The sequence below is a fragment of the Symphalangus syndactylus genome, chromosome 24, assembly GCF_028878055.3.
Source record: "Symphalangus syndactylus isolate Jambi chromosome 24, NHGRI_mSymSyn1-v2.1_pri, whole genome shotgun sequence".
Classification (NCBI taxonomy): Eukaryota; Metazoa; Chordata; class Mammalia; order Primates; family Hylobatidae; genus Symphalangus; species Symphalangus syndactylus.
This window is the reverse complement of record NC_072446.2, coordinates 55,782,229-55,798,146: the sequence shown is the minus strand read 5'-3', so window position 1 is coordinate 55,798,146 and position 15,918 is coordinate 55,782,229. Positions and strand designations below refer to the sequence as shown.

General features: G+C 41.4%; 1 protein-coding gene across 1 annotated transcript in view; it reads left to right on the top strand.

Annotated features, from left to right (window-relative positions):
- Nucleotides 1-15,918, top strand: part of CFAP61 (cilia and flagella associated protein 61) — a 318,407-nt gene that overhangs the window by 237,670 nt on the left and 64,819 nt on the right. Inside the window, exons 22-24 of the mRNA XM_063634162.1 lie at nucleotides 151-443; nucleotides 11,755-12,082; nucleotides 13,449-13,540. Of these exons, the coding sequence (XP_063490232.1) occupies nucleotides 151-443; nucleotides 11,755-12,082; nucleotides 13,449-13,540 (713 nt within the window). The remainder of the gene's footprint in view (nucleotides 1-150; nucleotides 444-11,754; nucleotides 12,083-13,448; nucleotides 13,541-15,918) is intronic.

The window sequence follows — 15,918 nt, the reverse complement described above, 5'->3', positions numbered from 1 at the left end:
GATCTTGGTCGCCGTTGCTAGGTAACACCGCTGGCTTCCTGCAGCTGAAAAATGAGAGGGTTATACGGAGCAATTCGGCATTATTAGCATTTGACTAAGGTTTTTTGGTTTTCTGAGCTGTATATCTTAGCGTTTTCCCTTCTTTCCTAGGGAATGTCATTGTCTATGGGAATACAATTGATACTTACACCACCGTGGAGACGCTCTTAAACCTTGGCGTGAGCGGCAGCCGCATCCACCTCGTGCAGCCCCCGCCCGCCTCCACCATCACCTGCATCAACAACTACTCGGTGGAGAGCGCCGTGGCGGACGCGCTAGGAGCCGCCGGAGTCACTATGTACCGGGATGCGATCCTGGCGCAGTGGAATGACGGCCTGCACCCAGACCCCATCTACAGCGCCTCCTTCACCACACCCACCAAGCCTTTCAGACTCCAGTGCTCTGTAAGTGGGTCCCTGCAAACCTCACTCACCAACCAAGGGATCTGGGGGTCTGGAAGATTGCCGGCAGTGAATTTGTAGTACCAGATGTTGGATTTTGTTTTCTGTGTGTTCAGATTACCTCTTGCTGGGTAACAACCCACCCCAGACTCAGTGGCATAAAGCAACAACAACTGTTTATTATTCTTATCTCTCCTGGTTTTTTATTATTATTTTATTATCCTTATCTCTTCTGGCTTTGGCCAGACTCAGCGGGGAAGTTCTCACTTGAGGTCGCTCATGGGGCTGAAGTCAGCAGTGGGTGGGCTGGAATTGTCTCAAAAGCACAGTCACTCACATGTCTGGCTGTTGATCCTGAATCAACTTTAGTTGAGATTTTCGCCAGAACACTTAGAAGTGGTCCATTCATGGGACTGGCTTCCTCACAACATGGTGGTTTGGGTCTGAGGGTAGAGCGGAGAGAGAGGCAGTGTCAGCTGTGTCACCCTGGATGACCTGGCCTCCGATATCAAGCAGCATTCCTCCCACCACATTCTATTTGCTAGAGGCAAGTTGCCAGGACCAGCCCATATTCAAGGAGTGGGAAATTAGACCCTGCCTCTTCATGGAGGTCAAAGATATGAATGGAAAACGCCTCTCTTTACTGAGAGCTTGCCATGCCCCAGGACATTCTGTCACCTCATCAGGACAGCTCCGTAAAGGGAAGTATCCCCAATTGACAGAGGAGAACACTGTGGCCCTAAGTCAGTGGCAGTGCTGGTTCCCTGCCCAGCCCAGGGTCTGTGCTGCCATTAGCCTCTTAAGATTCTAGCAACAGCAGTGGTGAGTCTTTCCCCATGACACACAACCTCTGGCAGTGTGCATAGAGAAAGCACTTTCCTTTCCAGGTGGGTGACACCCCACCTTCCAGCCTGCGCCCTCAGAGTTTTCAGCTTAGGAGGTTAGTAGCAGCCCTCAGGGAGGGAAGGAGGGAAGGGGCCGGTCCATCTCACTGAGAAGCAGGGGAACCTTGCTCGAAGGGGAGGCTGAGGTCAGTATGAGGATGATGGTTGTGTAGGTCAAGAGTGTGTGTTAGCGGTTGTGATAAAGAATGCCTGCTAACATCCAGTGGGCAAGCCATTTAGGGGCAGGCGTTCACAGCAGGCCGTTACCTAGGAGTAGGGGGTGATCAGCCTAAGTCAGGGCTTCTCACCCAGGTGCTGCTAAGGATTGAGGATGGTGGCTCTCACCCCCACCCCAACCCAGAACTCAGGACAGGGGCTCAAAGCAGACCACTAAAAAAGACTAAAAAGGAAGATTTTTTTTAGAATCTCTCATTTTATCCTGAGATCCATGGAAACTGTGTATTCTGCTCTGTAGTACCTTCATTTATTCATTCATTCCATAAATATTTATTGAACACCTGCTAGGTCCCAGGCTCTGTCCTAGGTGTTAGAGATGTAACAGTGAAAAAGACAGGACAAGTCCACTTTATTTTTAAAAGTGATAGTCTATACATGTATGTCATGACACCTATTTAAGACAGGAAATATCAAAATATTTTTGCCCAAATGTTCCCTCAAAAATAGCAAACCTGGAAGATTGCCATGTTTGTCCTGGAGCACCTCTAGAGGTGAGTGTATGCCTTGTTCAGGAAGCAGAGGCCTGAGAAAACCTCCCCAAACATCCCATTGGATAGCAGCTCTTCTGACCTTCACTTTCCTATTCAGATTAGAATCAAACTCCTGACAAAAACATCTGGCAAATTAAATTGACCCTTGAACACATGAGGAGTAAGGGCACCAACCCCCCTCACAAAGTTGAAAACCCACATACAGCTTTTGACTCTCGAAAAACATAGCTACTAAAAGCCTACTGTTGACCAGAAGCCTGACTGGTCACATAAACAGTTGATTATGTGAAAATATATTTTGTATTTTATATGTATTGTATACTCTATCCTCACGATAAAGTAAACTAGAGAAAAGAAAATGTTATTAAGACCATCATAAGGAAGAGAAAATATGTTTATTCTTCATTAGGTGGAAGTGGATCATCATAAAGGTCTTTGTCCTCATTGTCTTCACGTTGAGTAGGCTGAGGAGGAGAAGGAAGAGGAGGGGTGGGTCTTGCTGTCTCAGGGATGTCAGATGCTGAAAAAAAAAATCTGTGCTTAAGTGACACACAGTTCAAATCCATGTTGCCCAAGGATCAGCTGTAACCTCAACTATCTTGATCCAAGGCACCTTCCTGCTACATTTTCATCCTAACACCATCTGGCTCAGACATCGGCCTGCTTGCTGTTGTATTCTTTCTCCTACCTTCCCTGGTCTGCTTGGTCTCACAAAGAATGGCCCCTGCAGATGACATTTCCCAGGTTCCATTATTCTCTGATTTTCATCTCTATTTGGCCAACAGTTTGTACCTGTGGGAGATTAAACATGGGAAGTGGGGAGTCAGGGTAGGTATCTCTCATACTGTCTGCTTTGGGCAGCATCTGTCAGGGCATTAAGCACCTTTTGGTGGGGATAAATATGTCCATCCTCTTCACTGTAGTCTTGGTGTCGTGAGTTGAATTACGTCCCTCAGAAAGATATGTTGATGTCCTGACTCCCAGTACCAGTGAACATGACCTTATTTGGAAATAAAACCTTTGTCGATGTAAGCAAGAGAAAGTCAACCTGGATCAAGGTGGGCCTTAAATCCAATGACTGGTGTCCTTAAATAGAGAGATTTGGTGGCATATAGGGACACGCAATGAAGAAAACCTCATGACAGTGCAGGCAGAGGTTGATGTGATGGCAGCTGCAAGTCATGGAATGGCAGGAATTGCTAGCAACCGCCAGGAAGTAGGAAGAGGCAGGGAAGGCTTCTTCCCTAGAGCCTCTGGAGGGAGCATGGTCCTGACAATACTTGGATTCTCCAGAACTGTGAGAGAATAAATTTCTCTTGTCTTGAGCTACCCAGTTTGTGGTACTTCATTACAGCAGCCCTAGGAAACTAAAGCAGGTGATGTCACAGTGTATGTACCTAATAAATCTATGATTTTTATAACCAGAATCATACATTATATACTATTTTTCTGTTTGGCTTCATTTACTCAGCATGGTGATTTTGAGATTCCATATAGTTCCATGTATCAATAGTTCACTCTTTTTTATGGCTGAGTGGTAATGGATATATCTCATTTTGTTTCTTAATTTGCCTGCTATGCACATTCTGGTACATGTCTTTGTGTGGATAATATTTTTATTTATCTTAGCTATAAACCTAAAGAATGTCTAAGTCATATGGTAGGTGAATGTTGACCTTTTTAGGAAGTTGCCATGTTGCTCTCCAAAGTAGCTATACCGTTTTACATTTCCATCAGCAATGTAGGAGAGTTCCAGATGCTCCACATTCTTGTCAGCACTTGGTGTTGTCAGTCTAATTTTAGTCACTCTTATGGGTGTGGCATGGTGTGTCACTGTGTTTTTTTAATTTGTGCTTTCCTGACGATTAATTATGTTTGGCATCTTTTCATCTTTTTAGTAGCCATTAGTATTTCTCCTTTTTGTGAAGTGTTCAAGTTATTATAAATGTATTTAAAATTTTGAAATTTCCGATTGATCACTGCAAGTTTATAAAATGCAATTTATTTTGTGTATAAACATTGTAACTTGAAACTGCTAAATTCTCTTATTAGCTTTTGTAGTTGTTTTTTAGGTCCATAAACATATCGTGCAAATAGAGGTAGTTTTACTACTTCTTTTCTGATATTTAGGTCTTTTATTTCAGTTACTTGCTTTATTCTACTCACTAGGACCTACAGTGCAATGTTTAATAAAAGTGTGGGAAATAGACATCCTTGCCTTGTTTCATATCTCAGAGAGAACTTTCAGGCTTTCACTGTTAAATATGAGAGAATTTGGCTGTGGATTTTTCTTTGGTGCTTTTTATCAGACTGAAGAAGTAACCTTCCATTCCTAGTTTGTTTAGAGGTTTTTATCATGAATGGCTGTTGAATTTTGTTAAGTGAATTTTCCATTATTTCTTAAAAAGAAATATGGAAATTTTCTTCTTAATTCTTTAATACAGTGCATTACATTGATCGATTTTTGAAAATGTTCAGCCAACCTTAAATCTCTGGAATAAACCCTAATTTGTCATAATGCATTATCTTTCTGTATATTCTTAAATTTAATTTGCCAATATGTTTTAAGAATTTTTGAAACTATTTTGCAACTATATTAATGAGGAATGTTGATCTATAATTTTCTATTTTAGTAATGTCCTTGTAAGGTTTTGGTGTTCAAGCTGTGTTGGCCAAATAAAAAATTGAGGGCAATGTTCCCTCCTTGTTTATTTTCTGAAAAAGTTTGTGCAAGATTGGTATTTTTTCTTTCTTGGATGTTTGACAGAATTAACCAGTGAAACAACCTGGCCATGGAGTTTATATTGTTGAAAGGCTTTTGATAACAAATTCATTTTTTTAACTAGATATAAGGCTACACAAATTTTCTGTTTCTTCTATAATTTTTGTAAGTTGTAATTTTTAAGAAATTTGTCCATTTAATTTACATTTGTCAAATTTGTTGGCATTAAGTTTTTCACATATTATTTTGTTATCTATTTGATGTCTAGCATCTGTAGTAATAACCCCTCATTTATTTCTGATATTGGTGAATTGTGTTCAGTCTCTCTGACCCTCTCTCTGTTTGCTGCCAGTCTCTCTGTCTCTGACTCTCTCTCTTTCTCTCTCTCTCCCAGTGTAGATAGGGGTTTGTCAATTTTATTGATCTTTTTCAATTAACTAGCTTTTGAGTTTGTTAATTTTCTCTATTATCTGTCAGTTTTCTCCTCCATTGATTTCTGCTCTTAATTATTTTCTTCCTTCTTCTTGCTTTGGATTTACTTTACCCTTCTTTTTTCTAGCTCCTTAAGGTAGAGCCTTAAGTCATTGATTTATATAAGCATTTCAGCTGTAAGTTTTCCATTATGTTTGAGCTGCATCCCGTAAACTTGTATGTTAACTTTTAATTATCACTTAGTTCAAAATATTTTCTAATCTCCCTGTGATTTTTTATTCAATCTTGGATTATTTAGAACTGGATTGTCTAATATTCAAATATTTGAGGTTTTCCTAAATATTATATTTTTAATTGATTTCTAGTGTAATGCTGTTGTGATCAGAGAACAGTGTTTTAAGATTTAGAGCCAGGGACGGTGGCTCACACCTGTAATCCCAGCACATTGGGAGGCCGAAGTGGGCAGATCACTTGAGATCAGGAGTTCAAGACCAACCTGCCCAACATGGTGAAACCCTGTCTCTACTAAACATATGAAAATTAGCCAGGCATGGTGGTGCATGCCTGAAATCCCAGTTACTAGTTACTCAGGAGGCTGAGGCAGGAGAATTGCTTGAACCTAGGAGCTGGAGGTTGCAGTGGGCCCAGATGGCGCCCTTGCACTCTAGCCTGGGCGACAGAGCAAGACCCTGTCTCAAAAAAAAAAAAAAATTATTATTATTGAGACTTGTTTTATGTCCAAGCATATGGACTAACTTTGTGAACATATAAGGAATATGTATTACATATTATGTGCTTGTTGAGTTTAATGTTAGTTCAATATGGTTGATAGTGATATCAGTCTTTACTGATATTTTTATCTCATTCTACTAATTGCTGAGAGAAGGGTATTAAAATCTGTTACTATTATTGTGGAAGTTTCTGTTTTCCCTTTTAATTCTTTTGATTTTTGCTTTATCTTTTTGGGGGCTCTGTTATTAAGCCCATGAGCATTTATAGTTGTTATATCTGCCTTGTGAATTGTGCCTTTTATCATTATGAAATGTTCCTCTTTATCTCTGATATTTAATAATATCCCTTATCTTAAGGTCCAGATTATCTGATACTAATATGACCATTCCATTCTTCTTATGCTTACTGTTTACATGATATATTTCCCATCCATTTACTTTCTACTTATCTGTGTCTTTGTGTCTAAAGTGTGTCTCTTGTAGGCATCATAAAGATATATTAATATTTTTAGTGCTGCATGATAAATTGCCACAAATTTAGCAGCTTAAAACAACATCCATTTATTAGTTTATAGCTCTAGTCAGAAATGCAGGCAAGGTGTGGCTGGCTTCTCTGCTTAGGGACTCTTAAGGCTAAAATCAAGGTGCCAGTCAGGCTGCATTCTATCTGGAGCTCGAAGTCCTCTTCCAAGCTTATGTGATAGTAATAGAAGTTAATTCCTTGCAGCTGAGGACAGAGGTCCCCACTTCCTTGCTGGCCTAGCCAGGGGCTACTCTCAGCTCCTAGAGGCCATTCACATTTCTTTCCTCATGGCCCCTTCCATCTTAAATCCAGCAACAGAGAGTCTTACTCATGTCAAATTCCCTTCACATTTCAAATCCTTCTTCAGGAAAAGCCTGGTCCCTTTCAAGGTTTACCTGATCAGGTCAGACCCACTGAGCATGATCTCCCTGTCTTAAAGTCACATGTGCCATATAACATGACCTTACACATTCACAGTTCATACTTGTACTTAAGGAAGAGGTGGAATCTTGGGAACCATCTTAGACTTCTACCTACCACATGCTTTTTATCCTTTCTATCTCTGCATTTTATTTAAAGTACTTAGACCATTAATATTTAATGTAATCACTGATATGGTTAGATTTAGGTCTACCATTTTATTATTTGTTTACTGTTTGTTCCCTCTTCTTTCTTTTTTGTTCCCCCTTGCCTGCTTTCTTTAGGATTATTAGAGTATTTTTTAGTAGTCTATTTCAATTGGCTTTTTTTTTTTTTGAGACAGAGTCTCCCTCTGTCGCCCAGGCTGGAGTGCAGTGGCTCGATCTTGGCTCACTGCAAACTCCGCCTCCTGTGTTCACACCATTCTCCTGCCTCAGCCTCCCGAGTAGCTGGGACTACAGGCGGCTGCCACCACACCTGGCGATTTTTTTGTATTTTTAGTAGAGACGGGGTTTCACTGTGTTATCCAGGATGGTCTCGATCTCCTGACCTCGTGATCTGCCCGCCTCGGCCTCCCAAAGTGCTGGGATTACAGGCATGAGCCACTGTGCGTGGCCTTCAATTGGCTTTTTTTTTTTTTTTTTTTGAGACGGAGTCTCGCTCTGTCGCCCAGGCTGGAGTGCAGTGGCGCAATCTTGGCTCACTGCAAGCTCCGCCTCCCGGGTTCACGCCATTCTCCTGCCTCAGCCTCTCCAAGTAGCTGGGACTACAGGCGCCCGCCACCACGCCTGGATAATTTTTTGTATTTTTAGTAGAGACGGGGTTTCACCGTGGTCTCGATCTCCTGACCTCGTGATCTGCCCGCCTCAGCCTCCCAAAGTGCTGGTCAATTGGCTTTTTAACTATATCTTATCTTTTAGTAATTGCTGTATGGATTATAATATGCATCAGCAATCTTTCATGTTCAATAGAGTTAATATTGTACCATTTCACATAAAATGTAAAAACCTTGCAGCTATGCAGTTCCTTCTCCCCATATTCTGGGTGTCTATTTTGTTAACAGCCATCCTGTATATTACATCTACAAACATTGAAAAATCAGTAAGGCAATATTGTAATCTTTGTTTTAAGGTCATATATATTTTGAAGAATTAAAAAGAGTAGTCTTTTATAGATATCCAGATATTTACTAATTTTCTTGTTCTATCTTCCTTTTTGAAAATCCAAGTCTCCCGTCAGCCTAAACGAGCGTCAGAGCATTTATTGTATTGTAGGCCTGCTGAAAAGTAATTCTCTAGTTTTGCTCCATCTGAAAATATATGTTGCTTTCATTCTTAACGTTTATTTTCACTGAATATAGAATTCTGGGCTTACAGGTTATTTTTTTCCCAGCACTTTGAAGATGCTTTTCCACCATCTTCCGACATCCATGCATTTTTATTTAAAAATCTGCAATCATTTAAAACATTCCTCCATATGTCATTTTCCATTGGCTGCTTTCAAGGTTTGCTCTTTATCCTTGGTTTTTAGCAATTTGATGCTGTGGGCATTCTGTGTTTATTATGTCTCTAAGTATGTGTTTTTTTTTTTTAATTTGTCTTGTTTGGGGTTCACTGAACTTCTCAAATCCATAAATTTATGATTTTCACTAAATTTTAACAAGTTATTGGCCATTCTTTCTTACCCCATTCTTCTCTCTTCTCTTCCTGGGATTCCAATTACATATCTGTTAAGAGTTTTTTATATTGTTCCCTGGGGCTCTAAGGCTCTGTTTATTTGTTTCAGTCTCTTTTTTCTCTTTCTCACTATTCTTCAAATTGGACAGTTTCTATTGATATAACTTCAAGTTCACTGACTCTTTCCTCTATCATCTCTATTTTTCTATTAGGGCATAAGATGACTGCAGCTCACTCTTTTTTAAAAAGCCTCTAAATTGAGGCCAGACACAGTGGCTCACGCCTATAAACCTAGCACTTTGGGAGGCCAAGGTGGGTGGATGGCTTGAGCTCAGAATTCAAGACCAGCCTGGGCAACATGGTGAAGGCCATCTCTACAAAAAAATACCAAAAAATTAGCCGGGTATCGTGGCAAGCACCTGTAGTTCCAGCTACATGGGGGGCTGAGGCAGAAGGATCTCTTGAACCCGGGAGGTCAAGGCTGCAGTGAGCTGAGATCTTGCTACTGCCCTCCAGCCTGGGTGACAAAGTGAGACCCTGTCTCAAAAAAAAAAGAGACTCTAAATTGAATACCTGTATGTGGAAATGGAGAGAAAAGGTAATTTAAAAAGCAAACTTAAAAAAAAAAATCTCTAAAATAAGGGAAATTATCCCCATCCTGGCCATTTCTCCAAGTTTTTACCATAATACACAAGCTACCCAAACTTTTAAATACTAATAAGAATCCTCTTATATCAGAGTTTATAGTTATTATCAGTGGGAGGATTCATTTCAGGAGGTTATACCACCAAGGCAGGAGCAGAACTCTCTTGAAATTGATGTTTTGTCCCCACATCAAAGCCTCTCCACATCCTGCCTGATAGTGGCGCCTCCTGGGCTCTTAGCAGGTGGTCCAGCCTCCAGCCAAGTTAGGATGCGGTGACACTGGCTCTCAAGGCAGACTTTCCCATCTTGTTGGCATTCATCTCTCCAATCAGATCATGAGCTCAATGCTTATGTTTTTCACCAAGATGTTCTGGAGACCTTGCACAGTGCTTGGCACAAGAAGTGTTTGTCTGAATGCATGAATGAATGAAGTTTATCAGACTACTGACTCCCACCCTTCTCCCTAGCTAACCAAGGAGTTTTGCTCTCCTTAATCAGAATTATCAATATAAGTAGTCTTGAAATATGTACTCAGAACATCAGTGTGGCCAGCCATTACCACTTCCTATTTGTACACAATATGTAGTATTCCATTGGCATTGCAGAAGCACATAGATTGTATTTGCAAGGTCTGTAACTTGTAACATATGTTCTTATTAACAATGTTGGATTTGCTTATTCAGTTTTCAGTCTAGTCTACAAACTCCTATGAAACCCCAAATGCAGCCAAAATTGTGAATGCCTACACCAAAAGTGTATAAATAAACATTACTGCAATACTGGTAATCTTTAAAACCCAGAAAAACAAGAACTAGTATATTTAATGTACGAAAAGTAGGCTTAATTAGAAAAAGAAAATTGGGTAGGTAGAAGAACTTCTGTGAGGATGCTGAAGGCGACTTCTGAACATTTTCAAGGGCTCAAGAGGTTGATGGCACTGTTTTTATTTATAATTTAAATTCAAATCAGATATCTTTCTATATATTTATCTGGGTAGGAAATCTATTTTTTATAGAGATTGGGAAAGAGAATGAGAAAGCAAAAAAGGAGTGTAGGGAGACAGAAAGATTCAGAGTCAGAGAGAGACTCAGAGAAATATATTTTCCTGAGGCCACTGGGTGAGAGTTATAAGAAAGAAAAAAAAAAAGGAAAAGACTTGAAAGAAAGAAGCATCCTGGGATGGGATTAGACAACTGGGTGAATAAAGACAGGGCAAGGGCACAGAGTGTGTCTCCCTGAGGGAGGACCAAGGACATCACAGAGATGATGGATCTGAGTCCCACTGTCCAATAGAACCGTCTTCAAGATGGAAATAGGCTGTATCTGCACTGCCCAATATGGCAGCCACTAGCCACCTATAGCTACTGAGCACTTGAAATGGGCTATTGCAACTGAGGAATGAATTTTTCATTGTATTTAATTTAAATTAATTTAGATGTAAATATTTATAGCCATTCATGACTAGTGGCTACCACAGGATCAGAAAGCTCCCTGAACCATTCATGGGTGTGGGGCAGGAATACTGAAGGGGCTGGCTACCTCTTGCCCAAGGACAGCTGATGTCTGTACAGAATGAAACAGTTGAGGGGGGTAAAGCAGGAATGTGATGGAAGTGGGGAGATGACCATCAGTATGGTTGGGACCCATGTCTTATGTTCATTTTTTTAGCATGCTTTTAATAAGGTGGCAGACTATTTTAGGGAAAGATAAAATCAATTGAACTTGTTTCAATTGGTCCAACAACTAAAGACAAAAACAACTAACTTGCACTGCTTCAGTGACTTTCAACATCAGCGTGGAAGATGATGTCCAGATGAGCATGAGAAAGCATTGAAATTTGAGCACAGAATGGAGAGGGCATACAAATAATTTCTAAGGAGCATGCAAAGGGGTTGGTGGCCCCTCTACTTACAGCACCCTCACACAGTGCCTGGCATATGGTAGGTATGCCATCAGTATTTCTTGAATGACTCTGTGTCGTATGAGAGCAGGAAGCAACAAGGCGGGAACCCAGACCTAGTAGATACAGAGACTGATGAAGCACCCATCTTCTCTGGAGCATCATATAGGGACAAGCTTACCGAGTTTTAAAAGCTAGCAATGGGCAGTCTGAATACTGAAGACTGGATGAGGTCAACCCAAGAAGGAACCTGCAGATACCCGAGTGTCAGACACAGGAAGGGGAAGAGGATGGAGGCTGAGCTAGAGCTGTTAAAAACGTAGGAACATGAGGGGAAGGCGGGGTCTGTACAAATGTAAACCCTCTTACGCAGAAAACCACTCACACTTGTGGGAGATATTTCATCACCTGGCATCCTTCTCTCAACTGGATGTCAAAATTGAGTGAATAAGAGTGACATTTGGAGATCTTAATGTGTTCTTCATACCCAAGACAATCTATCTCTCACACACACACAAACAACGTGATAATAAACTTTTAGTATATGTATTTTTGTGCCCCAAATAATAAAATGCCCTGGAGACTAGTCACATTCTTGGGAAGGTAAAACGAAGAGTGATAACTGAATATTGCTGTAATTGTTCACTTTGTAGATGTACTTCAGCTTCTGTGAGAAGAATGTGGATTATGAAACGTTTAAAGCCCTCAATGATGCATGTCTTGTGTATGATGGTCGACTTGTGATTGATACCAACTTCCACACCAACGACATAGCCATCAGAGCGGCTGGCTCCCTCACCAAATTCTCCAATAGATACTACTCAAATGAGTGGACTCACAGCAACTTCAGTTCCAAAGAAATTGGCTTTCAGCTGGCAGCAGCTATGCTACATCTCTTTGATCCAACCCTTGAGCCTGTGACTGAGCCACCAGCTGATCTTGACCGGCTCATCCCCATGTACAAAGGAGCCAAGATTCAAGGTATACGAGTAGCCTTCCTTCTCCTTGATGAAGCCACAGATTAGGTATGGGTCAGCAGTCAGGCCAGCCCTCCAGGTTTCTCTGAGGCTTGGAGAAAAGGCTCCTCCGTACCTCAATGGGTTGCCACAGAGACAGAGAAAAGGTCCATCTAATTTCTGAAGCATTTATTACAAACCTGGAATTATTGTTGTTATGGTTCTTTGCATTTGAGCATTTATTATGGACCACATCCTAAATGGGGTTCCCATTTTACAGATAAGAAAACAGACAAGGGAATGATTATTAACTTGTATGGATGTCTCACAGCTGGAAAGTAATGGTTTTCCCTGACATCTTACCCAAAACTTCCATTCTCTCTATAAGTTCAGAGATAAGGAGACCCTTCCAGGCAGCCAGGCCTCAACCTGCTCTGGGGATGGTTAAGTTTAACCATTTGCAGCTGTAAAGTAGTGCACTTTTATCCCATAAACCCTTTTGGCCCCTAAGGAGGAGATGATTTCATGAATAATGCAGGGTTCCTTCACGGTTAGGGTATGAGAAATACCTTTGAAAATGGTGTTTCTGAATGTTGTGGACCTTTTTACCAGAAAAATGCACATATTTACAAAATTACGTGTTCCCTTCCTGGAGGTTTATGGATGAACCCACAAAGCTGTACATAGACCCCCAGGGTGTCCATGAAGTCCAGTCTAGTCAATGGAATGTCAGATTATGGAGACGAAAGCCCCACATTCCATCCTTGTCTTCCTCTTCCTAACTAGGCAGCCCCACAAGGTCTTGCTCTGCTTCTCACTCTGGGTGAGACCTGAGGAAAGGTGGTGGCTGTGGGCAGGTAAGAGAAGGGAAGGCTGTCAGAAGCCAGAGCTGGCACAGGCCCAGACCTCAGGGACAAGCCAAAACATTAAGAATTCGATAATGACAGTTTCTAAAACATTGAACAAAGAACTTTGTTGATTGTCCTAATTAAATTCAATTTTTTAATATTTTGGCTACATTTTGGAGAAGTGATGAGGAATAGGAATGCTATTTGCAACACTTAAGGCTTCTAAAGGTCTTGATCTGGTTTTGGCAGATACAGGTTAGAGGGCGGGGAGGTACGGATAATCACAGGATACACAAGATCGGATTGGCACATCCTGGAGCAGTGGTGGCTACATTATGGGATATCATGTCACATTCACATCAATTTGGTTAAATAAATGTCAACTACCCCAGGGAGTTCCTTGCTGTTAGTGGTACTTTAGTGTGAAAGTTTGAGGAGCATACACCACTGCAGGCATCTGTTTGTCCCGTGATGAAAATATGAGCTCTGTTACTCACCTCATTAACAATTAATTTTAAATGGAAAACTTGCCATCTCTTCTAGGGGGCATTCTTCCTGGGTCTTACCATTATCTGCATATTGCCAAGCCTGCCATTCCAACTCCCTTGGAGGTACAAATGGCACAGCCTAATTATGTAAGTATTATTTCTGAATTTCATTTTACTTTCAAATATAAAAGTTTGTTTATAAGAGGATGAAATTCGTTACTTGGAGTCTTTACTGTAATGTGTTGGTTCACACATCAGAAGCCCACTGGAGTAATCGTCCCCCAAGATGGCCCTCAGTGACTCTTGTGCCTTGGTCTTCATGCCCTTGTGTGGCCCCTCCCACACTGAGTAGGGCTGACCTGTGTAGCCAACAGGATATTGGGGAAATGACTGTGTGACTTCCAAGGTCAGGTCAGGTCAAGAAAGATATGACAGCTTCCAGCTTGCACACTTCTAGATGACTTGCTGCCATCCTGTAGGGACCCCTTTAGAGAGGTCCATGTGGCAAGGAATTGAGTATTCCTGCACCAGTCATGATCAGTTTGCCAGGCAGATGAGCGTGCCACCTTGGAAGTGGATCCTCCAGCCTCATTCACGCCTTCAGGTGACTACAGCCCCAGCCAACAACTTGACTGAAAACTTATGAAAGGCCTTGAGCCAGAACTCCCTAGGTAAGCCACTTTCAGCTTCTGACTCCCAGAGACTGTGAGATAATAAAAATTTATTATTGTTTTATGCCATTACTTTTTTCAATAGACTTTATTTTTTAGAGCTGTTTTGGTTTCGTAACAAAATTCAGCAGAGGTACAAAGATTTGTCATGTAACCCTAACCCTTCAACAGACATGTAGCCTCCCCCACTATCAACATCCCCCACCAGTGATATATTTCTTACAATTAATAAACCTACACTGACACATTATTAACAACCAAAGCCCATAGTTGACATAAGCGTTCACTCTTGGTTTTGTATATTCTGTGGGTTTGGACAAATGTATAATGACACATACAGAGCAGTTTCACTGCCCTAAGAACCCTCTATGTGCTGCCTGTTTGTCCCTCCCTCTGTCCTAAGGCCTAGCAACTACTGATCTTTTTACTGTCTCGGTCACTTTGCCTTTTCCAGAATATGATATAGTTGGAATCATACAGCCTATCGTCTTTTCAGGTTGGCTTCTTTCACTTAGTAATATCCATTTAAGCTTCCTCTATATCTCTTCATGGCTTGCTAGCTCATTTCTTTTTGGCACTGAATGATCCTCTATTGTCTGGATGTATTGGTTTATTTATCCATTCACCTACTGAAGGACATTAAGCCTCTACGTTTTGAGGCAACCTGTGATGCATCCATAGATAACTGAAGTATCCACTTTCATGCCAATGGAGCAGGTAGATTGCTTAGCATCTGGAATGGCCAAGGAGACCCCACTGTCTTCCTCCCCTCCAGGAAAAGCAGAAGCTGTGCAATTGGGAATTCCCCTGTTTAAAGGACACAGGTGGTTGGTCAATTGAAGAGCTCCTCTAAGAAGATTCTCTGACCCATGGTCCCAGCCTTGTGTGTGTCATCTCGGGGCTTCCTTTTGGATATGTCACGTTTGATTTTTAGTCAATGAGGCAGACTGGAAGCTATCTACTTAACTTCCATTCCCATTTTCTTCTCTTGAATATTTTTGAGGGTAAACAATATGACCAACCTAAAATAAACACATTTCCCAGATTTCCTCAAGGACAGGGTCAGCCATGTGGCAGGTTCTGGCCAATGAGATCTAAGTAGAAGCTCTTGGAAAATTCCTTAGATGGGGGCCTACTCAAATGGCACAGGCTACGGGTTCTTCACCCTTCAGGAAATCTCAATCCTATTCCATTTCCTTCCCATGGACCTTGATCAAGTTCTTCAACATCTGCATTTCTGGGATTGCTGGGGAGCATACATAAAGTAACATTGTCTGGAACAAAACAGGTAGCCAGTAACTGGTGAAGATGGCTGTTTTAATCATTATTCCAGATAAATAATGAAACCCAGTTCTTCCAGGAAAAGGGTAGATGCTGTACGTTTAAAACTTATTTCCCTTAGACCTTTCCCAGATTCTTTTAGTTGTCCTGTACACATGGTCTGATGCAAAATTTTCTTATAATAAAGGAAACCATAAGATCATCATAGTGTTCCAGTTTCTATTGCTGTATAAAAAAACACTTAGTGGGATAAAACAGCCATTTGATCCTTCTCACAGATCCTGTGAGTCAGGAATTTGGACAGGGCACAGTGGGCACAGCTTGTCTCTGCTCCACGCTATTCACAGCCTTAGATGGGAAGACTAGAGGGTTAGACCAATGGTCCGGATCATCTGAAGGCTCGTTTACTAAATCCAAAGGCTTGTTACTCAGCTGGGCTGGGATAACTCAAGGACCGGAAGTGCTCACCACAGCCTCCACACCTGGGCTGTCCTCAAGTGCCTGGGCTTCCTCACAGTATGGTGGCCTCAGAGTAGTCAGACTGCTCACGCAGTGGCTCTGGGCTCCAAGTGC